Source organism: Ranitomeya imitator, chromosome 3 (genome assembly GCF_032444005.1).
Source record: "Ranitomeya imitator isolate aRanImi1 chromosome 3, aRanImi1.pri, whole genome shotgun sequence".
Lineage (NCBI taxonomy): Eukaryota > Metazoa > Chordata > Amphibia > Anura > Dendrobatidae > Ranitomeya > Ranitomeya imitator.
The window spans coordinates 127193787-127219379 of NC_091284.1; the positions used below are offsets into that span (position 1 = coordinate 127193787).

General features: G+C 43.8%; 1 protein-coding gene across 1 annotated transcript; it reads right to left on the reverse strand.

Moving 5' to 3' along the window:
* Positions 1–911: 911 nt before the first annotated feature.
* LOC138672953 (fibrinogen-like protein 1-like protein) lies at positions 912–19062 on the reverse strand. The gene is made up of 4 exons (XM_069761407.1): positions 19014–19062; positions 18745–18849; positions 6623–7237; positions 912–1161 (listed from the first exon to the last, which is right to left on the reverse strand). The coding sequence occupies exons 1-4, from the start codon at positions 19015–19017 to the stop codon at positions 1151–1153; spliced, it is 735 nt and encodes a 244-aa protein (XP_069617508.1). The 5' UTR covers positions 19018–19062; the 3' UTR covers positions 912–1150.
* Between the last annotated feature and the right edge of the window lie 6531 nt (positions 19063–25593).

Sequence of the window (25593 nt, forward strand, 5' to 3'; positions counted from 1 at the left end):
CGGAGCTCGGGGGCGCAGTGATCGGGTGGCACAGTGATTGTCGGAGCTCAGGGGGTGCAGTGATTGGGGGGCGCAGTGATCGGGGGGGCGCAGTGATCGGTGGAGCTCGGGGACGCAGTGATCGGCGGGGCTCTGACACAGCCGGCCGCTGAATGATGACGTCATCCAGTGGCGCGTCTGTGTGAAAGGAAGCAGGAAGACAGATCGCTGGGCAGCGGAGCTGCAGCGATTTCTCCCTGTCTGCCGCAGCCACTCTGCAGGGGCTCCCCTCCACCTCTGCACACGTTGGGAGTCGGCGCTCTGCAGCTTCTCTGTGCCGGCTGTCAGCTTGACAGTCGGCGCAGAGAACAGCTGACTCCCAGTGCGGGGGCGGCAAAATGCAGCCGCCGGGGGAGACGCTGCGGACCGCCACATTAGGCGGCCGACTGCGCCCCCCTGCCGGCTGCGCCCTGCCCCCCCAGATACGCCACTGCCCTAGATACGCCTCGGACTGTTGCCGTGCGGGAGGGATCTCCTGCACTGCAACATGGTGTCGGGTGCCTCTGACCTGCCGGGCGGCAGGCCCCTGACCTGCCGGGCCCTGTCGCAGTGGCGACTGCTGCGACCGCGGTAGTTACGCCACTGGTTTCAACGATGCCGAAGTCGTTCCCCAGATAGTTGGTCGCTGGAGAGACTACACAACGACTTACCAATGATCACGGCCAGGTCGTATCGCTGGTCGTGATCGTTGGTAAGTCGTTTAGTGTAACGGTACCTTAACACTGAAAAGACACAGATTTGACATATTTGCCTAGTGATAACCACAGACTGTTGTGTGTCTTATTACGCTAAGAAAATTGTTAAAAATATTAACCCCATTCCTGTGTATATCCTTATATTTAGTTGTATGTTAAATAAAATCAGTGCTCATACAATTAATTCTTTTTAATAATCACAGATGTACAAAACACTGTGGAATATTATTTCTTGTTGAGAAAACAACTTGATTCTTTAAGCCATTTTTTAAGTCATTTTGAAGACAAAGGACTACTTTGGATTGCTGTAAATCTGTCCATTGAAAGCCAAGGATTCCTTTTTTGTTGCCTATGAAAAGTTAATGATACAGAAATCCGAGGAGGCCAGAAGCGAAAGAGTAAGCACACCGCCCTCCCTATAGGTTTACTGTTGAAATTAAAAAAATGAAGAATTGGTAGTTAGATGATCATTTGGAAAGCATCAGTATTGCATTGCAAAGGCAAAAATCTGCAGTGAAAATTTCCAACAAACCTGATATGGTACAGTTTTTTCTAAAAATCAGTTTGCTATCGCTTTATTTTTATTTGAGATGTATTTAAGCAGTAAATAAACTCTTGGCAAAAAAAATATAGGCATCATTTAATATTTCATATAATGAAATTTGCCTAACACACTTTTATTATCAGAAAAAAATCTCTAAATGGAGCCGGGGGAGAATTGACTGTGCGCTAGTTGGAAAAACTCCCTGACGTACATGCAGTTCCCAAAACTTAAACGGGTTATCTCATGAAAAAATAGATTGTACAGCTAGACCAAAAGTTGTTTCAATGTGTGTAAAGTGAAAAAAAATATTAAACTTACTAATATATTTGAATTAGGAAAGCTGTCCTGTTCTCTAGATATTAGCGCTAGTCCAGGATCCTGGCAACTCAACTTCCTGGTTTTATTTTACAAGGAAAAGAGCTTCTTCCCCTGCCAGTGTTGTGATATAATGAAGGGGGCTGGCTGAGTGACTCATTTTCACTAAAGGCCCCTTCACATTTAGCGACGCTGCAGCGATACCGACAACGATCCGAATCGCTGCAGCGTCGCTGTTTGGTCGCTGGAGAGCTGTCACACAGACCGCTCTCCAGCGACCAACGATGCCGGTAACCAGGGTAAACATCAGGTAACTAAGCGCAGGGCCGTGCTTAGTAACCCGATGTTTACCCTGGTTACCATGCTAAAAGTAAAAAAAAACAAACACTAGATACTTACCTACAGCCGTCTGTCCTCCAGCGCTGCGCTCTGCTTCTCTGCTCTCCTCCTGTACTGTCTGGGAGCCGGAAAGCAGAGCGGTGACGTCACCGCTCTGCTTTCCGGCTCACAGCCAGTACAGGAGGAGTGCAGAGCACAGCGCTGGAGGACAGACGGCTGTAGGTAAGTATGTACTGTTTGTTTTTTTTTACTTTTAGCATGGTAACCAGGGTAAACATCGGGTTACTAAGCGCGGCCCTGCGCTTAGTTACCCGATGTTTACCCTGGTTACCAGTGAAGACATCGCTGGATCGGTGTCACACACGCCGATCCAGCGATGTCTCCAGGGAGTCCAGCGACGAAATAAAGTTCTGGACTTTATTCAGCGACCAACGATCTCCCAGCAGGGGCCTGATCGTTGGTCGCTGTCACACATAACGATTTCATTAACGATATCGTTGCTACGTCACAAATAGCAACGATATCGTTAACAATATCGTTATGTGTGAAGGTACCTTTACTAAAGGCCCCTTCACATTAAGCGACGCTGCAGCGATACCGACAACGATCCGGATCGCTGCAGCGTCGCTTTTTGGTCGCTGGAGAGCTGTCACACAGACAGCTCTCCAGCGACCAACGATGCCGGTAACCAGGGTAAACATCGGGTTACTAAGCGCAGGGCCGTGCTTAGTAACCCGATGTTTACCCTGGTTACCAGCGTAAAAGTAAAAAAAAAAAAAACACTACATACTTACCTACCGCTCTCTGTCCCCGGCGCTCTGCTTCTCTGCACTCCTCCTGTACTGGCTGGGAGCACAGCGGCCGGAAAACAGAGCGGTGACGTTTTTTTTTATTACTTTTACTTTTACGCTGGTAACCAGGGTAAACATCGGGTTACTAAGCGCGGCCCTGCGCTTAGTTACCCGATGTTTACCCTGGTTACCAGTGAAGACATCGCTGGATCGGTGTCACACACGCCGATCCAGCGATGTCAGCGGGAGATCCAGCGACGAAATAAAGTTCTGGACTTTATTCAGCGACCAACGATCTCCCAGCAGGGGCCTGATCGTTGGTTGCTGTCACACATAACAATTTCCTTAACGATATCGTTGCTACGTCACAAAAAGCAACGATATCGTTAACGATATCGTTATGTGTGAAGGTACCTTAAGCATGGGAAGAAGTTCTTTCCTGAGTTGAAACAAAACTAGAAATGAAGATTCCCTAACTCTGGACTATCACTAATTTTTCTTCAGGTAAGCTCTCATAATTAAAGTATATTCAGAAGTTTAATCTTTCTTCACTTTACAGACATTCAACTTTTTTTTCTAGCTGGTCAAACACTTTTAAAACTACAATCAGGATTTGTGTGTTTACAAACTCCGAATACACTGATATAGATGAAGCCTTCACACTTGAAAGTGTCTTCTTTGTGATAGAAGCAGCTAACACCTTCGCCCAATGAAAGCTGAAATCTCTTCTGTATAGTACCCATAACAGGAAAAATTAGGCGCTTAGTTATGCCTAGTATCAATATATAAAAGCGAGACATACAAGAAATTGATGACAGAATTGATTTTTTTAACTGCTTTGCTTCATCTAAAACAGGGATGTCAAACTCAAAACACTAGCCAACCTTGATTTTTATTTAATAAAATGCCTACAATCCTCAAATATAACAATGAACCTTTTCATATGGAACCAAATTTAAGTTTTGCTTAAACAATGAATCTGGAACAAGCAAAGCTTAAAGGTAATCTGTCACCAGGTTTTTGCTACCCCATCTAAAGACAGCATAACATAGGGGCAGAGACTTTGATTCCAGCTATGTATCACTTACAGTGCTGCTTGATATAATTTTGATAAAATCACTGTTTAATCTGATGCAGATCTAGCAGTGCTCTGAATGCTGAGCTCTGTATAACCCCGCCAACACCACTGATTGTCAGCTTTCTGCCCAAGCACACTGTCCACATAAAGCTACTAATCAGTGGTGGAGGGGGGGTTATGCAGAGATCATGAATATGCTTGACAACCTGCCAGCAGGTCTACTAGTCCTCTAATGATAATTTCCTGCTGATAAAACAGTGATATACATAATATATAATATATACAGTTGTGCTCAAAAGTTTACATACCCAGACAGAATTTTTGCTTTCTTGGCCTTTTTTCAGATAACACCAAAACGTTTTCTCCACTCGTGGTTACTGGGTGGGTGAAGCCATTTATTGTCAAATGACTGTGTTTTTTCTTTTTAAATCATAATGACAACCCAAAACATCCAAATGACCCTGATCAAAAGTTCACATACCCTGGTGATTTTGGCCTGATAGCATGCACAGAAGTTGACTCAACTACTAAAGGTAACATCCTCACCTGTGACCTGTTCTCTTGTAATCAGTGTGTGCATAAAAGCTGAGTGAGTTTCTGGGATCCAGACAGACTCTTGCATCTTTCATCCAGCCACTGATGTTTCTGGATTGTGAGTCATGGGGAAAGCAAAAGAATGGTCAACGGATCTATGGGAAAAGGTAGTTGAACTGTATAAAACAGGAAAGGGATGCAAAAAGATATCTAAGGAATTGATAATGCCAGTCAGCAGCATTCAAACTGTGATTAACAAATGGAAAATCAGGGGCTTTGTAAAAACAAAACAACGGTCAGGTAGACCAACCAAAATTTCATCCACAACTGCCAGGAAAATTGTTTGGTCCGACTATCTAAAGCAATTGTTACCATCCACCTCTCGTGTCTCTCCTTTTCCTCATAGTTTGTAAGCTTGCGAGCAGGGCCCTCATTCCTCTTGGTATGTATTTTGAACTGTGATTTCTGTTATGCTGTAATGTTTATTGTCTGTACAAGTCCTCTCTATAATTTGTAAAGCGCTGCGGAATATGTTGGCGCTATATAAATAAAATTATTATTATTATTATTATTATTATTTGTGGTGCAACAAAATCCCGACAAATAACATCAGCTGAAATACAGGACTCTCTGAAAACTAGCGGTGTAGCTGTTTCAAGTTGCACAATAAGGAGGCACTTGAAGAAAAATTAGCTGCAAGGTCGATTCGCCAGAAGAAAGCAATTACTGTGTAAATGCCACAAAGTATCTCGCCTACAATACGCAAAACACACAGAGACAAGCCTCAAAACGTCTGGAACAAGGTAATCTGAAGTGATGAGACCAAAATTGAACTTTTTGGCCACAACCATGAATGTTATATTTGGAGAGAGGTCAACAAGGCCTATGATGAAAGGAACACCATACCTACTGTAAAGCATGGAGGTGGATGTTTTGAGGATGTGTGAGCTACAAAGGCACAGGAAACTTGGTCAAAGTTGAAGGAAAAATGAATGTAGCACATTATCAGCAAATACTGGAGGCAAATTTGCACTCATCAGCCCGGAAGCTGCGCATGGGATGCACTTTGACGTTCCAACTTGACAACAATCCAAAATACAAGGCCAGGTCGAACTGTCTCCTTGGCTACAGCAGAATAAAGTGAAGGTTCTGGAGAGACAATCTCAGCCTCCTGACCTCAATATCATTGAGCCACTCTGGGGAGATCTCAGGCGCACAGTTCATGCTAGACAGCCCAGGAATTTACAGGAACTGGAGGCTTTTTGCCAAGAAGAGTGGGCACCTTTTCCATCTGAGAAAATAAAGAACCTCATTCACAACTACCACAAAAGACTTCAAGCTGTCATTGATGTTAGCGGGGGCAATACACGGTATTACAAAGTGGGGTATGTAAACTTTTGATCAGGGTCATTTGGATGTTTTGGGTTATCATTATGATTTAAAAAGAGAAAACACAGTAGTTTCACAATAAATGGCTTCACCCAACCACTAACCATGAGTGGAGAAAAGGTTTGGGTATTATCAATCATATTCTCTGAAAAAAGGCCAAGAAAGCAAAAATTCTGGAGTGTGTAAACTTTTGAGCACAACTGCATATATATAATCTATTTATGGCAAGTTAGGATTGTCATTTTAATTCATTACCCCTTAAAATAATATATTAATGTAGTACAATAAAAGTTATGTTTTATTGACTTGCTAGAGAGGAGTCATTTCTAGTGGACCTTTGCCCCTTTAGAATTTTTTGGATTAGACAACATACCCTTCCCAGGTCATTCATCTTCATTTGTGATTATTTAAAGCTGTATTAAATAATGGAATGAGTGCACTGGCTGAATAGCGTACCTGTGCCCGGCTTGTGGAGGAAACACAGGGTAGTAGGCGCTATGCATGCTGAGATGTATGGGAGAGCGCAAGGGAAGTGCGCACTGATGTAGGGAGAGGAGGAGGAAACTTCGGTCTCAGGTGAATGCCGCTCAGGAAGTACATCATAGCTGGAGAGCGCCTTACTACGTGGCGTGTTGTAAACAGCTTTTTAATAATCAGGAGTGTGCTGGACCGGAAACACTGCATTTGTAGTATTAGAAAATGCTGTGTATCCACAGGTCAGCTCTACTAGACATTTGTTATTTCCTCGCAGGCCAAATATTTGGCTGGCGGACCTGAATTTGACATGTATGATCTAACAGAACCTAAAATGTTAGTATTAATAATTGTAGCTGGAGAAAAGTGACACATTGTGCTATATTCTAGCTTCCTAAAAGCTCAGATCGTCTTCAGCAGATACCTGTAGGCCGGACCATAATCATTGACTCAGTACAATCTCCAAGGCAAACATTTTTCCAGTAGATATAACCTTTGGCATTCAGTTGGACAAGGTGGCAATTGTCATACCACCACCCACTGTAGGTATTAGCACAGTGAGAAGTACTCCGATCCTGATCTTTGTCTTTTGTAGAGAATTTCATGTTGTCATGGACTGTGTTCGAGTCATAAATAGTTAGACTATCTGGTGCGGTGCCGGAGTGCCTCCCTAAACGCAATGCATATCCATTCACTTCTTTGTCTAGGCTGAAGATATCATAGTCAGCATGCCACTCCTTATCATTCTTATCCTTTAGAACGAAGCGCACCATGTAGGCCCTCTGAGCTGTGAGCAGGTGAATGTACTCATTACCCATCCAAAATTCCTTCATTACATTTCCGAATCCATACTTGAATGTGGTCCACGATTCATGCCAAGTAATTTCAGTAGTTTTGGAGTTCCTCTGGACAATTGTCCAGTGTTTCCCATCTTCATCTGCATGACAGTAAACTACTAGAGGAGGTGTTGATTGGGGCTTGATCACATATACACCACTAGGGCTGTTCTTTGGCAGTTTATCACAGTCCATGGGGAAATCTGAAAATAAAAATCTGAATCTGTCAATGCCATGTGCCAAATCTTAAAACATGGTAACACATTACATGGAATACATTACTTTGGGTGGAAGAGTATGATTAAAAACATTTTAAAAGCTTTTTTTAACCATACTACATCCCATGATAGAATCTATTAATATATCTAATATTAATATTATTAATTCTCTCTCAATATGTTTACACCATGTCTGACTGTTTTCAACATATACTGTCTATACATTCAGTGGGGGAAATAAGTATTTGATCCCTTGCTGATTTTGTAATTTTTCCCACTGACAATGACATGAACAGTCTATAATTTTAACTGTAGGTTAATTTTAACATTGAGAGATAGAATATAAAAAATAAAATCCAAAAAATCACATTGTATGAATTATAGAAATTTATTTGCATTTTACAGTGAGAAATAAGTATTTGATCCCCTACCAACCATTAAAAGTTCTGGCTTCTACAGACCAGTTAGACACTCCTAATCAACTGGTTACCTGCATTAGAGACAGCTGTCTTACATAGACACATTTATAAAAGACTCCTGTCTGCAGACTCAATTAATCAGCAAGACCAAATTGGGTTTACCATAATTATTAATATTTGCCAAATGCCAGAATAATGAGAGAGAATGTTTTAAGGCATTTTCATTACTGCAGAGTCAAAAGTTTACATACATTTCATTAGTATTTGGTACCTTTGCCCTTAAACTGAATGACTTGGGTCAAATGTTTGGGATATCCTTCCACAAGCTTCTCACAATAGTTGGACGGAATTTGGGCCCATTCCTCTTGACAAAACTGGAGTAACTGATCCAGGTTTCTAAGTCACCTTGCTCGTACCTGCCTTTTCAACTTTGCCCATACATTTTCAGAAGGTTTGTGATGACCACTCCAAAATATTGACTTTGTTATCCTTAAGCCACTTTGTTATCATTTTGGCAGTATGCTTCAGGTCATTGTCCATTTTGAAGACCCATTTCTGCCCAAGCTTTAACTTCCTTGCTGATGTCTTGATATGTTGCTTCAGTGTTGCCACATAATCTTATTTTCTCATGATGCCATCTAGTTTTTGAAGCGCATCAGTCCCTCCTGCAGCAAAACAATTCCACAACATGATGCTGCCACCCTTGTGTTTCACAGTTGAGATAGTGTTCTTAGGCTTCCAAGCTTCTCCCTTTTTCCTCCAAACATAACGATGGTCATAATGCCCCAAAAGGTCAATTTTAGTTTCATCAGACCACAGGACATATCTCCAATTTTAAGGTCTTTGTTCCTGTGTGCAAACATTAATCTGGCTTTTTTATGTTTCTTTTGGAGTAATGGCTTCTTCCTGGCAGAGTGGCCTTTCAGCCCATGTTGATACAGTACTTGTTTATTGGAATGATTGTGGATATTGACACAATCTTACTAGCTTCCACCATCATCTTCACAAGGTCTTTTGCTTTTGTCCTTGGGCTGATATGTACATGTCGGACCAATGCACGCTCATCTCTGGGACACACAACCCGCCTCCTTCCTGAGTGGTATGATGGATGAACATTCCCATCTTGTTTGTACTTGCATATAATTGTTTGTACAGATGAGTGAGGCACCTTCAGTTATCTTGAAATTGTACCCAAGGATGAGCCAGACTTGTGCAAGTCCACAATTCACTTCCTGATATCTTGACTGATTTCTTTAGACTTTCCCATCATGCTACACAAAGAAGCAGTGTGTTTCAGGTGCGAAACAAAATACATCCACATATGTGTCTCTAATTAACTCAGATGTTGCTGAGAAGCTTACAAACACATGGTATCATCATATGGGCAGCCCAGAAATGTTTAAAGGCATAGTAATCTTAGTGTATGTAAACTTTTGACCTAGCAGTAAGTACTGTATATACTCGAATATAAGCCGACCCGAGTATAAGCTGAGACCCCTAATTTTGCCTCAAAAAACTGGGAAAACTTATTGACTCGAGTATAAGCCTAGGGTGGAAAATGCAGCAGCTACCGGTAAATGTCAAAAATAAAAATAGGTACCAATAAAAGTAAAATTAATTGAGACATCAGTAGGTTAAGTGCTTTTGAATATCCATATTGAATCAGGAGCCCCATATAATGCTCCAAGTGCGGTGAAATTGCAAAAAAAGTGCAATCCCACACTTGTTTTTTGTTTTGCTTTTTTGCTAGGTTCACTAAATGCTAAAAATGACCTGACATTATGATTCTCCAGGTCAGTACGAGTTCATAGACACCTAACATTACTAGGTTATTTTTTATCTAAGTGGTGAAAAAAAATTCCAAACTTTGCAAAAAAAAAAAAAATAAATAAATAAAAAATTGCGCCATTTTCCGATACTCGTAGCATCTCCATTTTTCGTGATCTGGGGTCGGTTGAGGGCTTATTTTTTGTGTGCCGAGATGATGTTTTTAATGATAGCATTTTGGTGCAGATACGTTCTTTTGATCGCCCGTTATTGCATTTTAATGCAATGTCGCGGCGACCTAAAAAACGTAATTCTGGCGTTTCGAATTTTTTTCTCGCTACGCCGTTTAGCGATCAGGTTAATGCTTTTTTTTAATTGATAGATCTGGCGATTCTGAGCGCGGCGATACCAAATATGTGTAGATTTGATTTTTTTTTAATTGATTTATTTTGATTGGGGCGAAAGGGGGGTGATTTAAACTTTTATATATTTTTTTTTTTTCACATTTTTTTAAACTTTTTTTTCTTACTTTTGCCATGCTTCAATAGCCTCCATGGGAGGCTAGAAGCAGGCACAACGCGATCGCCTCTGCTACATAGCAGCAATCTGCTGATCGCTGCTATGTAGCAGAAATGGAGGTGTGCTGTGAGCGCCGACCACAGGGTTGCGCTCACAGCCACGGGTGATCAGTAACCATAGCGGTCTCTAGGACCTCTATGGTTACCATCCTGACGCATCGCCGACCCCCGATCATGTGACGGGGGTCGGCGATGACGTCATTTCCGGCGGAAGCGGTAGTTAAATGCCGCTGTCTGCGTTTGACAGCGGCATTTAACAGGTTAATAGGTGCGGGCAGATCACGATTCTGCCCGCGCCTATTACGGGCACATGTCAGCTGTTCAAAACAGCTGACATGTCCCGGCTTTGATGCGGGCTCACCACGGAGCCCTGCATCAACGCAGGGAATCTGACCTCGGTACTATCCCGTCCGAGGTCAGAAAGGGGTTAAGATTATTGTATTAGTTTTTATTATGTATACCCCTCCTCACATGTAAAGCGCCATGGAATAAATGGCGCTATAACAATAAATAATAATAATAATAATAATAATAATATAATGCGGCATAAAGGTTAATAATGGCCCCATAAGATGCTCCATACAGACATTTGCCCCATACAATGCTGCACAAATGCTGATTATGGCCCCATAAGATGCTCCATAGAAACATTTGCCCCATATGCTGTTGCTGCGATTTAAAAAAAAAAAAATGACATACTCACCTCTTGTCGCTCAGGCCCCCGGAACTTGCAATATTCACTTGTCCCCGTTCCACCGCTGAGCGCCGCTCTGACTTCCGCGTCCTCTGCAGTGACTGTTTAGGCAGAGGCGCGCACTATAGACGTCATCGCGCCCTCTGACCTGAACAGTCACTGCAGAGGACGCGGAAGATGGAGCGGCGCCCTGCGATGGAAAGGGGACAGGTATATATTGCGCAGTGCTCACCCTCCCCATTATACTCCCCTGCTCCTGGTGCGGTCCCTGCTTCTTTCTTACAGATGGTCTCCGGGCGCTGACAGCGTTGAGCGGTCACTTGTACCGCTCATTACAGTAATGAATATGCGGCTCCACCCCTATGGGAGTGGAGTCACGTCCATATTCATTACTGTAATGAGCGGTACCATGTGACCACTTATCACAGGAAGAAGCTGTCAACGCCCAGAAACCATCGGAGATGCAGGGACCTTGCCAGGAGCAGGTGAGTACGTGACAGCCGCCGCTCCCCCTCCCCCGCCGACAATGACTCGAGTATACGCCAAGAGGGGCACTTTCAGCCTAAAAAAATGGGCTGAAAATCTCGGCTTATACTCAAGTATATACGTTAATAAAAATACCTTAAAACATTCTCTCTCTCTCTCATTATTCTGGCATTTGGCAAATATTAGTAATTATGGTAGTCCTAATTGACCTAAAACTGCAAAGGTTTATTCTGATTTCATGTCAGATATTGAGAAAACATGCATATGTGTCCTTTTATATAGTGTATGTAAACTTCTGGTTTCTTCTGTACATATAAAGTATATATATACAGTACAGACCAAAAGTTTGGACACGCCTTCTCATATAAAGACTTTTCTGTATTTTCATGACTATGAAAATTGTACATTCATACTTTGAAGAACCTAGAATATAAGACATAATTTCAGTTGTTTCACACTTTTTTAAGTACTGTATGTACTCGAGTATAAGCCGACCCCCCTAATTTTGCCACAAAAAACTGGGAAAACTTATTGACTTGAGTATAAGCCTAGGGTAGGAAATGCAGCAGCTACCGGTGAATTTCAAAAATCAAAATAGATACCAATAAAAGTAAAATTATTTGAGACATCAATTGTGCCATATATAATGCTCCATACTGTTCATTATTACCCCATAGATGCTCCATTTAAAGCTGTGCCCTATATAATGCTCTGTACCATTCATTATTGCCCCACAAGTTGCTTCTATATAAAGCTGTGCCCCATATAATGCTCTGTACCGTTCATTATTGCCCCATAAGATGCTCCATTTCAAGCTGTGCCCCATATAATGCTCTGTACCGTTCATTATTGCCCCATAAGATGCTCCATATAAAGCTGTGCCCCATATATAATGCTCTGCACCGTTCATTATTGCCCCATAGATGTGCCATATAAAGCTGTGCCCCATATATAATGCTCTGCACCGTTCATTATTGTCCCATAGATGTGCCATATAAAGCTGTGCCCCATATATAATGCTCTGCACCATTCATTATTGCCCCATAGATGTGCCATATAAAGATGTGCCCCATATATAATGCTGCTGCTGCAATAAAAAAAACACATACTCACCTCTCTTGCGGCCCGCTGCTCCTCAGCGTCCAGTCTCGGCGTCTCTCCGCACTGGCTGTTCAGGCAGAGGGCGGCGTGCAGATTAGTACGTCATCACGCCCTCTGACCTGAACAGTCAGAGCAAGAGGACGGGAAGACTGAGCGGCGCCCGGCGTGTGGAACGCGGACAGGTAAATATGACATACTTACCTGCTCCTAGTGTCCTTGGCTCCTTATCCCGGACAGATGGTCTCCGGGTGCCGCAGCATCTTCCTCTGTCAGCGGTCACTGGTACCGCTCATTAGAGGAATGAATATGCGGCTCCACCCCTATGGGAGTGGAGCCCATATTCATAAATTTAATGAGCGGTCCCACGTGACCGCTGAACAGGGAAGAGCTGCGGCACCCGAAGACCATGGGACAGGCAGGGACAGCGCCAGGAGCCCCGGAAGCAGGTAAGTATGTGACAGACCTCTCTCCCCCTCACCCGCCGACCCTGCCGCGTATAAGCCGAGAGGGGCACTTTCAGCCCAAAAATTTGGGCTGAAAATCTCGGCTTATACTCGAGTATATATGGTATATAATTCCACATTTGTTAATTCATAGTTTTAATGCTTTCAGTGTGAATGTACAATTTTCATAGTCATATACATACAGTCATACAGTATATCTACTATATGATTGTCTAAGGGGTACTTCTGTCTGTCCTTCTGTCTGTCTGTAATGGTTATTCATTCGCTGATTGGTCTCGGCAGCTGCCTGTCATGGCTGCCGCGACCAATCAGCGACGCGCACAGTCCGGAAGAAAATGGCCGCTCCTTACTCCCCACACTCACTGCCCGGCGCCCGCATACACCCCTCCAGTCTGCCCTCACACAGGGTTAATGGCAGTTATGCCGCGGTGTAATGCAGTCCGTTACTGCTGCTATTAACCCTGTGTGACCAAGTTTTTTACTATTGACGCAGCCTATGCAGCGCCAATAGTAAAAACATCGAATGTTAAAAGTAATAAAAAAATAAAAAATGATTATATACTCACCTACGCCGCCTTTCCCGCACCTCGCGATGCAACCAGTACGTTCCAGTCGCACGGATGGTCTGGCAGAAGGACCCGCCATGACGTCATGGTCATGTGACCGCGACGTCATCACAAGTCCTGCGCGCCTGCACGGAAAGGACCTGCCGTGATGTCATGGTCAAACTCATTTTATGTTTGTGTGTGTAGCGCATTCAGTATCTCCATCTACCCCCCACTCCCTGAAGATGGCAGGACCATCATTGTAAATACATCATTGTAAATACACACCTCATTGTAGATTGTAAGCTCTCACGAGCAGGGTCGTCTTATTTTGTCTTATTTTGTCTTATTTTGCTTTATTACTGTATTGTTAACATTGTTACCTATGACTGTTGTGTTTGAAACTGTTAAACTGTAAAGCGCTGCGGAATATGTTGGCGCTATATAAATAAAGATTATTATTATTATGTGACCGCTACACGGTCACGTGACCGCGACGTCAGCACACCTTGGGACCGGAAGATGCCGCCTGCACCCCACACAGGCGACAGTGCTACAACGCGCCTGTGGAAGGTGAGTATATGTTTATTTTTTATTTTTTTAACCTGTGTCATACGTGGCTGGGTAATATACTACATAGCTGGGCAATATACTACCTGGGCTGTGCAATATGCTACGTGGCTCTGTGCTGTATACTACGTCACTGGGCAATATACTACGTCACTGGGCAATATACTATGTGGCTCTGTGCTGTATACTACGTCACTGGGCAATGTACTACGTAAATGGGGAATATACTATGTGGCTCTGTGCTGCATACTGCGTCACTGGGCAATGTACTATGTAACTGGGCAATATACTATGTGGCTCTGCTGTATGCTATGTCACTGGGCAATATACAATGTAACTGGGCAATCTACTACGTGGCTGGACAATATACTACGTGGCTCGGCAATATACTACGTGGCTGAGCAATCTACTACGTGGCTGGGCAATATACTACGTGGACATACATATTCTAGAATACCCGATGCGTTAGAATCGGGCAACCATCTAGTATATACAGTATATATATATATATATATATATATATATACAGTACAGACCAAAAGTTTGGACACACCTTCTCATTTAAAGATTTTTTTGTATTTTCATGACTATGAAAATTGTAAATTCACACTGAAGGCATCAAAACTATGAATTAACACATGTGGAATTATATACTTAACAAAAAAGTGTGAAACAACTGAAAATATGTCTTATATTCTAGGTTCTTCAAAGTAGCCACTTTTTGCTTTGATGACTGCTTGGCTCACTCTTGGCATTCTCTTGATGAGTTTCCAGAGATAGACACCGGAAGTGGTCTTCCAACAATCTTGAAGGAGTTCCCAGAGATGCTTAGCACTTGTTGGCCCTTTTGCCTTCACTCTGCGGTCCAGCTCACCCCAAACCATCAGGTCATCTGGCGTAGCACCCCACCACTCTCCTTCTTGGTCAAATAGCTCTTACACAGCCTGGAGGTGTGTTTGGGGTCATTGTCCTGTTGAAAAATAAATGATGGTCCAGCTAAACGCAAACCGGATGGAATAGAATGCCGCTCCAAGATGCTTTGGTAGCCATGCTGGTTCAGTATGCCTTCAATTTTGAATAAATCCCCAACAGTGTCACCAGCAAAGCACCCCCACACCATCACACCTCCTCCTCCATGCTTCACGGTGAGAACCATGCATGTAGAGTCCATCCGTTCACCTTTTCTGCGTCGCACAAAGACACGGTGGTTGGAACCAAAGATCTCAAATTTGGACTCATCAGACCAAAGCACAGATTTCCACTGGTCTATTGTCCATTCCTTGTATTCTTTAGCCCAAAAAGTCTCTTCTGCTTGTTGCCTGTCCTTAGCAGTGGTTTCCTAGCAGCTATTTTACCATGAAGGCCTGCAAAGTCTTCTCTTAACAGTTATTGTAGAGATGTGTCTGCTGCTAGAACTCTGTGTGGTATTGACCTGGTCTCTAATCTGAGCTGCTGTTAACCTGCGATTTCGGAGGCTGGTGACTCGGATTTGTATCCTCAGAAGCAGAGGTGACTCTTGGTCTTCCTTTCCTGGGGTGGTCCTCATGTGAGCCAGGTTCTTTGTAGCGCTTGATGGTTTTTGCAACTGCACTTGGGGACACTTTCAAAGTTTTCCCAATTTTTGGGATTGACTGACATTCATTTCTTAAAGTAATGATGGCCACTTGTTTTTCTTTACTTAGCTGCTTTTTTTTTTTGCCATAATACAAATTCTAACAGTTTATTCAGAAGGACTATCAGCTGTGTATCCACCAGATTTCTGCTCAACACAACTGATGGTCTCAACCCCATTTATAAGGCAAGAAATCCCACTTATTAAACCTGACAGGGCACACCTGTGAAGTGAGAACCGTTTCCGGTGACTACCTCTTGAAGCTGATCAAGAGAATGCCAAGAGGGTGCAAAGCAGTCATCAAAGCAAAAGGTGGCTACTTTGAACCTAGAAAATAAGACATATTTTCAGTTGTTTCACACTTTTTTGTTAAGTATATAATTCAACATGTGTTAATTCATAGTTTTGATGCCTTCAGTGTGAATTTACAATTTTCATAGTCATGAAAATACGGAAAAATCTTTAAATGACAAGGTGTGTCCAAACTTTTGGTCTGTACTGTATATATACATATACGGTATATATACACATATATTATATACAGTCATGGCCGAAGGTGTTGGCACCCTTGAAAATATTCCAGAGTATGAAGTATTTATGCCACAAGAGTATTTATGCCACAAAATTATTGCAATTACACATATTTTGTTATACACAAAATTTGTTGTGCAATTTTTCCTGAGCACTCTGATACCCAAAATATGAGAGAAAACCTCTTTTGGGCACTCAGAAGGGAAGGAGCACGATTTGGCATTGTTAATGTAAAATTTGCTGGAATAATTAGAGGACGCCATATCGCGTTTGGAAAGCCCATGATGTGCCTAAACTGTAGAAACCCCCCACAAGTGAGACCCAGGTGCTTCACAGAAATTTATATTTTGAGCCATAAAAAAAAAAAGAATAAATCATATTTTTCCACAAAAATGTTTGTTATCTCCAAATTTTGCATTTTCACAAGGATAAGGCTGGTTTCACATTTGCGTTTTTTGCCGCTGCGTTTTTGCGCAAAAAAAGCATGCGTTTTTTTCCTATACTTAACATTAGAAACGCATTCGTTTTTTTGCATGCGTTTTGCCGCGTTTTGACAATGCATTCGTCGTTTCTATGCATGCGTTTGGTTGCAGAAATGGATCCCTAGGGTTTGGGTTAGGGTTAGGGTTAGGATCCCTTAGGGTTAGGGTTAGGATCCCTTAGGGTTAGGGTTAGGATCCCTTAGTGTTAGGTTTAGGGTTGGGATCCCTTAGGGTTATGGTTTGGGTTAGGGTTAGGATCCCTTAGGGTTTGGGTTTGGGTTAGGGTTAGGGTTAGGATCCCTTAGGGTTAGGGTTTGGGTTTGTGTTAGTTTTAGGTTTAGGATCCCTTAGGGTTTGGGTTAGGGTTAGGGTTAGGATCCCTTAGGGTTTGGGTTAGGGTTAGGATCCCTAGGGTTACTAGGGATCCTAACCCTAACCCTAACACTAACCCTAGCTATTTCTGTTTATAGTGGGTTTTCTTGTTGATTTTGATGATTGGCAGCTGTCACACTCATGCATTTCAAAAATGCAAACGCAGGAAAAACGCATGTAAACGCGTCAAAACGCCGCGTTTGTATTAAAACATGCAAAAACGCATGCGTCTAAAAAACGCAGCATTTAAATGCGTTTAAACGCGTTTTTTCACCAAATGCGTTTGCGTTTAAAACACTGCGTTTTTAAACGCAAATGTGAAACCAGCCTAACTGGAAAAAATGCACCATACAATTTGTTGTGCATTTTCTCTTGAGTACACCGATATCCATTATATGGACAAAAATACTGTTTGGTGGCACAGCAGGGCTCAGAAGGGAAGGAGCACCATTTCACTTTTTGAATGTAAAGTTTGCTGGATTAAATAGCCGACACCATGTTGCGTTTGGAAAGCCCCTGATGCGCTTAAACAGTGGAAACTGTCCACAACTAACACCATTTTGGAAACTAGACCCCTCAGGGAACTTATCTAGATTTGTAGTGAGCACCTTGAACCCCCAGATGCTTTACAGAAGTTTAGAACAGTGAGCCGTGAAAATAAAAAAAACTAAATTTTCCCACAAAAATGTTTTTTAGCCACAAATTTTGGGGTAAAAGGGTAAAGCGAGAAACTGCACCATACAATTTGTTGTGCAAATTCTCCTGAGGGCCTTTTGGCTTTTTGAATAAAAAATTTGCTGTAATAATTAGCGGACACCATGTCATGTTTGGAGAGCCCCTGATGTGCCTAAACAGTGGAAAACATCAACAAGTTACACTATTTTGGAAACTTAACCTCTCAGGGAACTTATCTAGATGTGTGGTGAGCACCTTAAACCCCCACGTGCTTCACAGAAGTTTATGACATGGAGCTGTGAAAATTAAAAAAGCAACAACAAAAGTTCTTGTGCAATATCGGCTAAGTATGCAGATACCACATATGTGGGGGAAAATTACTATTTGGGCACATGGCAGAGCTCAGAAAGAAAGGAGTGACATTTTGGAATGCAGACTTTGAAGGAATTGTCTGCGGGTGTCATGTCGCATTTGGAGAGCCACTGATGTGCCTAAACAGTGGAAAACCCCCACGAGTGACCCCATTTTGAAAACTAGACACCTCAAGGAATTTGACAGTTTCCACTTTCAACATTGCTTTCAACTATAACGCCATCCAGGATCCAGTTGAACGTGGAATGACGGGTAGGGGAGGGCCCGATGCCTGCGCTGGTATTGGGCACACCAATGCACAGACCCTATAGCGGCCACATTGACTGCTACCACTGGCAGTACACCACGGTATATACATCAACAGCCTTCCCCTCATTTGCTCACACCCAAAAGACCCCCCCACAGTATTATAGCACAGAATATCCCTGAGTCACTGAAAGGACCGCCCAAGTGTCTGAAAAGCCAAGAATGAGCAGATATTTAAATGAATATAAAATAAGTTATACTGAATATTTTCCTCTAAAACTGTATATCAATCTGTTGAGCTCCCCCTGCTCTAGAACAAAGTGCCTGCAGATTGGACTGCATTTTCATTTTATATCAACTGTTATCACTTTATAAAGTAGTCAGACTTCTGCAAAGATTTTTCAATAAATGGTGATTCCTAAATACAATCTTATTACCAGGACCAAAAAAGCATGTAATTGTAGGGCTGTGGGACAAGTATACAGACGGCATCTTGTAATTTGCAAGATACACAAGATACACACACTGTAGCTAATGGGTATAAAGCTGGTAACACCATGATGGTAGAATCTGCTCACCTTGTTTAAATGGTTTTTTTGCAACTTCAAGATCATCTGCTAAAACCAGAGTCAGGCAGAAGATAGCAGCAACCCAAAACCAACGACTTGCTTCAAATTGAGGACCTGCAACAATGTAGAAGTTGTGTCAACAGTGATTTGTAGGGAATACAATAGGGGTAACATACTGTATATAATAATATGACCATATTCTCACAGATTTCTGCAATTACTTATTAATAATATTTTGTAAAGAAACAAGTCAATGTCTCTGGAACGTTAGATCTCACCCATTGTCTACCACGGTGATTATAAATATAACCAGGAAGTAGCTTTAGGTTTATGTAGAAGAAGTAATGTCTCCTCCCAAATTACAAACTAGAAAGCCTGAAGAAATCAGGGCTATTAAGAAGCAGGGTGTTACAAAGTCCAGGAGGATTCTACTCAAAGTTGTTTGCTTTAGTTACACACTTAAAGAGACAGTAAAGATTTCAATGAAAAGTCTGTATAAATATTAGCACTTCTTTTTAGCAAATTTTGTCTGTTTCCTGAATTACGCCACATCGTGTATGACAACCGGGTTTGAGGGTCATGCAGATCCCACTGCTGCCACCAGTTTATCACAGAGACGCCATTCCGCTGCCTTCAATCGTCAGGACAATTATGAAACTGACTGAGGGGTGATGGATGCGGCTGCGGCTGGTTCTACTATGAGACCAGTTATTGGAGAACTCATAGTGAAAATATGGCATATACACTTCCGATTCCAGCTCATGGAATATATAGCTCTGGCAAAAATTAATAGACCACTGCAAAATGTTCAGTTTGTCTGATTTTTCTCTTTATAGGTGTATTTTGTGTATAAAATGTAAATTGTTCTTTTATTTTAAAATCTTCTGACAACATGTCTCTGAATTTCCAAGCAATAAATTTTGTTTTGTTTTTTCCTGAAAAGGAGAAATGGTCTAAATTAAAAACAAACAAGCAGTGCTTTCAGACCTCAAATAATGCAAAGAAAACAAGTTTGTAATCATTTAGAAACAACAATTCTAATGTTTTAACTCAGGAAGAGTTCAGAAACCAATATTTTTGTGGAATAACCATGATTTTTAACCACAGCTTTTATGCGTCTTGGCATGCTTTCCACCAGTCTTTCACACTGCTTCTGGTGCAAAAATGTACCGTATATACTCGAGTATAAGCCGACCCGAGTATAAGCCGAGATCCCTAATTTTGCCACAAAAAACTGGGAAAACTTATTGACTCGAGTATAAACCTAGGGTGGGAAATGCAGCAGCAACTGGTAAATTTCAAAAATAGAAATAGATACCAATAAAAGTAAAATTAATTGAGACATCAGTAGGTTAAATGTTTTTGAATATCCATATTGAATCAGGAGCCCCATATAATGCTCCATACAGTTCATGATAGGCCCCATAAGATGCTCCATATTAAAATATGCCCCATATAATGCCGCAGAAAGGTTAATGATGGCCCCATAAGATGCTCCATAGAATATTATGCCCTATACAATGCTGCACAAAGGTTGATGGCCCCATAATATGCTCCATAGAATATTATGCCCCATATAATGCTGCACAAAGGTTGATGGCCCCATAAGATGCTCCATAGAACAATGCCCCATATGCTGCTGCTGCGATTTAAAAAAAAAAAAAAAAGACATACTCAACTCTCGTCGCTGGGGGTCTGGTGCTGGTGTCCTGAGCAGGCGGGGACAACGGTGCACTTTGGGGGCCAGATGCCAGGTGCGGGAGTTGCCGCTGGCTCAGGACACCGGCACTTACGATATTCACCTGTCCCCCTTCCAACGCCGCGCGCCGCTGTGTCTTCCGGGTCTCTGCAGTGACTGTTCAGGCAGAGGGCGTGCACTAACCATGTCATCTCGCCCTCTGACCTGAACATCACAGCCAGAGGATGCGGAAGACAGAGCCCGGCGGTGGAATATGGACAGGTGAATATCACATGGCTCACCTTCCCCCGTCATACTCACCCCATCTTTGCGCGGTTTGCACGTCCCTGCTTCTCCGATGGTCTCTGGTGCGCGTTGGCAGCTTATTCCTGTGCATTCAGCAGTCACATGGTACCACTCATTAAAGTAATTAATATGCGCTCCACGCCTATGGGAGTGGAGTCGCGACCATGTTCACTACTTTAATGAGCAGTACCACGTGACCGCTGAACACAGGAAGAGCTGCGGGTTTCGGAGACCATCGGAGAAGCAGGGAAGTGCAGAAACACTCCGGGAGCAGGTGAGTATGATGTGACATCTGCCACTCCTGCCGACCCCCTGGGACAATGACTTGAGTATAAGCCGAGAGGAGCACTTTTAGCCTAAAAAAGGGTTGAAAATCTGGGCTTACACTAGAATATATACGGTAAGTTCTTCTGTGTTGATGGCTTGTGACTATCCATCATCCTTTTGATTACATTCTAGAGGTTTTCAATAGGGTTCAGGTCTGGAGATTGGGCTGCTCATGAAAGGGTTTTGATGTGGTGATGTTAGGTGTCAAGTTCCTGCCGCTGCACAGGGGGAATCTCGAACCATGTCCTCTGTGGTCTCCCATTTTTTCCCAGCTGCAGTGGACTCTGCTCTGCAGAGACATCAGTCCCAGCGTCTGGCTCAAGCTGATACTGTGCGTCTGGTTACAGCGGCCGCCCCATGTTCAGCCTTTATAACCAGCATTAATCAGCAGCAAGCAGACGTTCCAGGGACTAAGTCCTGCTTTTCATCTACTGAGCATGCCCATGGGATGACCTCTCATTGGAGGTCAGAGGTCACAAGCTCAGGTCCTGTAGCGGCTCTGATTGGACCACTGGGAAGGTCCTGGAAGACTATATCTATACAAGGCTCACTCGGCCATGCGCTAGTATAAAATCTAATTCGTGTATGTGTGGATGCAATCTGATGAAAGCTCCTAATTGGTCCCCTACCTTGGCGTTGTTGTCTGAGTGTGGGTGATTGGAGCTAACTAACGCCAGATTGTGCCATCCAGCACTAGGCACGACAGTAGTGCGTCTAAAGCCACATCCATCAGAGCGGCGCCATGCACAAATAGTGCGCTTTCCTGGCCCAAGCTTAGGGTGGTTAGTGGCGTCCGCCAGAGAGGTGCTGTATGCACATAGTGCGGTAAATATCTTGTTTATTTTTTTCCTGGTACTGCAGTTGCAGCACCAAACGCTGGTGGGTCTAGAGGGACTCTAATCCCGTGTCCTTGGGACAAGGTCCTGTGACCAAAACACTAGCATTCACTCTGCGGTATTGCGGCTCTGTGACGCAACGTACATACCGGGTGAAGTTAACCTACGTATTTTCACGTTATACCGCAATATACTGTCCTTCATACTAAGCAGCAGGTGTCATCTCTGCACGGTGGACCCCGGACTATGAACGCACCTTATATCCTCTTTAATATTTGGTGCGTTCTGCCAGCCCTAACATTATACTAGCGTCAGGGTCTGGTTAATGGCGGATGAACAGCGACTGCAGCGGTACATCCAGCAGCTGGAGGGAAGGTTGCTCTTGAGCGCACAACCTCAGCAGTGGATGTTACCACAGTAGCTGTTCAGGCTGCTAGCATGGCTGCAGCCAGTTTGGCCACTGCCACCCCTGTTCCGATGTTATCCTGCCTGCCGCTGCCACATAAGTTTTCTGGTGATAGCAAGTCATGTAGGGGATTTGTGAGCCAGTGTGCTATACACCTTGAGCTCCTGGCTGCATGTTTCCCCTAAGAGCGGGCTAAGGTGGGATTCATAATAACCTTCCTGTCGGACATGGTGTTGGAGTGGGCCATGCTGCTGTGGGAGCGCAACGATCATGAGGTGTATAGTGCTCCGCGGTTCCTGAGCACTCTGAAACAGGTCTTTTTGGGACCTCGAGTCACCCATGATACAGCGCCCCAACTACTGGCACTGACACTGGGCTCGTCCATGGTCAGCCTTTTTGCCGTCCACTTCCGGACCTTAGCATCTGAGCTGGAGTGGTAGGACAAAGTCCTTATCCCTGCATTTTGGAGGGGACTGGCTGACCATGTGAAGGACACTTTGGCAACTAGGGAGATTCCTGCCACACTGAAGGAGCTAAAAGTGGTGTCAACTCGCATCGACCTTCGTTTTAGCGAGTGAAGGTTGGAGTGGGCCCAGTGTATGCAGAGGTTTCGGCTGGCTCCCACCTTTGCCAAACATCTGGAATCTCCGGTCCAGGCGTCCAAGCCACATGAGGCCATGGACGTGTCACGAGCGGGATCTAAGTCCTGGACCGCTCGTGCACTCAATGTCTGTCATGTCTGCCAGTAGTCAGGACATCTTGCCTCCAGATGTCCTCAGCGGTTGGGAAAACGTCCCCGTTTAGTGACCGTTGGAGGTGGCTCACTAGACACAGCAGTGTTTTCCTCCAAACTGTCCTTCAAGGGGACAATTACCATAGGCCCATCCACTCATACGGTAGAACTTGGCATGGATTCTGGGGTGGAGGGCAACTTTATGTCTTCTGCCTTCGCCCAATAGCACGCAATACCCCTGGTGATGCTCGCCAAGCCAGTGACCGTACGAGTGGTAAATGGGTCAACTCTGCCCTCACAGATAACTCATCAAACCATCCCTTTTACTCTGTCTATGTCACCATCCCATCAGGAGACTATCTCATTACTTGTCATTCCCGAGGGAATAGATGAGATCCTGTTAGGGATACCCTGGTTACATTACCACTTCCCACATATTGAGTGGTCCTCAGGGAGAGTTTTGGGATGGAGTGAATCTTGTGAGGATAGTTGTCTGTGTTCAGGTTGCTACTACTGAAGTACTCGCAGATGTTTCTTTTCTCCCCAAGCACTATTGGCCCTGTGCGGATGAGTTCTCCAAGAGGGCTGTGGAGACGCTTCCGCCCCACCGCCCCTATGACTGTCCTATTGATCTCTTGCCTGGTGTAGAGCCTCCCTGATGTTGAGTCTATCCCCTATCTCTCCCGGAGATGGAGGCGATGACCTAATACATCCTCGAGACTCTGGCAAGAAGGTTCATTAGGAAGTCAGTGTCACCTGTAGGGGCGGGGTTCTTTTTCGTGCAAAAGAAGAACAGAGAACTATGTCCATGCATAGATTATAGGCATATATAGATTATGTGTTATGATCTGGTGACCTTGGAGCAGCATGAAAACTTTCACTGGAGTAGGTGGTAACTATACTGACCGCAAATCCTGATCTTAACACCGCAACTAGAAGTAGCCATGGGGTGTACCTAACAAACCCTAGACACCTCGTCACAGCCGGAGGACTAGATACCCCTATAGATGGAAATAGGAATACTACCTTGCCTCAGAGCAGAACCCCAAAGGATAGGCAGCCCCCCACAAATATTGGCTGTGAGTAGGAGAGGAAAGACAAACACAGGCAGAAAACAGGATTTAGCACAAGAGGCCACTCTAGCTAAAATAGGAAAGGATAGAACAGAGTCCTGTGCGGTCAGTATTAAAACCCTTCCAAAAATATCCACAGCAGATTATACAAAAAATTCCTCCATCTAACTAAAGACGTGGAACGTATATCTGCAACTCCAGAGACTCCTACACTCAGAGCAGGAATACAATCAAAAAACAAGCACACAGCTTGTGTGCCATAGAAAAAGAAATAGACACTTATCTTTGCTGAATTGGCAGCTAAGCAGGAGAAGCCAGACAGAGATCCAGCACTTCCCAAGAAACATTGACAACTGGCAAGGACTAATGAGTCCTGCAAACCTAAATATCCCAGTCAGAATTGCAATCAGCAGATACACCTGTCCAAGACTGCGGGCCGGGGACAACTGCATTACCACCTACAACCACCGGAGGGAGCCCAAAAGCAGAATTCACAACACTTATCGCCTTCACCATTAAAAACAAATATCCTCTGTCCCTGATATCTGAGCTCTTCAATAGGTTGCGGTGAGCAAGGGTATTTACTAAGCTTGATCTGCGGGGTGCTTACAACCTGATTCGCATCCGTGAGGGGGACGAATGGAAGACAGCATTTAACACCAGGAATGGTCACTATGAATACCTGGTGATGCCCTTTGGGCTCTGTAATGCCCCTGACGTTTTCCAAGACTTTGTGAATGATATCTTCCGGGATATGCTCACCACCTTGGTCGTAGTCTATCTGGATGATATTCTCATCTACTCTCCAGATATAGACTCCCACCGGAGAGATGTTTGCAAAGTCTTCGACCTCCTACGGGCAAACTCTCTCTATGTCAAGTTGGAGAAGTGTGTGTTGAGCAGGAGTCCTTGCCTTTCCTGGGCTATATCATCTCTGCCCAGGGATTGGCCATGGATCCTGCCAGTATACAGGCTGTGATGGACTGGCAGGAGCCCCATTCTCTCAAAGCGGTGCAGCGCTTTATTTGGATCATTAACTATTATCACCAGTTCATTCTCCACTTCTCAACTTTGGTAGCTCCCTTGGTAGCCCTCACCAAGAAGGGAGCAAATCCCAAATTGTGGTCAGAGGAGGTCTCCAAGGCCTTCCTCTCTATCAAGTCCCACTTTGCTAGCGCTCCCATTCTGCATCGCCCCGATGTAGTTAAACAATTTAGAATGGAGGTGGATGCCTCATCCATCGGTGCTGGAGCAGTCCTATTCCAAAAGGATGCTCAAGGTCGGAAGCATTCTTGCTTCTTTTTCTCCAAGACCTTCACACCGGCGGAGAGGAATTATTCCATCGGGGACAGGGAGTTGCTAGCTATGAAGTTGGCTTTCTCGTAGTGGAGACACCTCCTGGAGGGGGCTCATTTTCCCTTCCAAGTTTACACTGACCACAAGAATTTATTGTATCTACAGACTGCCCAGCGGCTAAATTCTCTCCAGGCTAGATGGTC

Coding starts and splice junctions, on each gene's coding strand:
- LOC138672953 (XM_069761407.1), bottom strand. Junction 7,238..18,744: donor AAAAAAACCATTTAAACAAG/GTGAGCAGATTC, acceptor TTTTATTTTCAG/ATTTCCCCATGGACTGTGAT.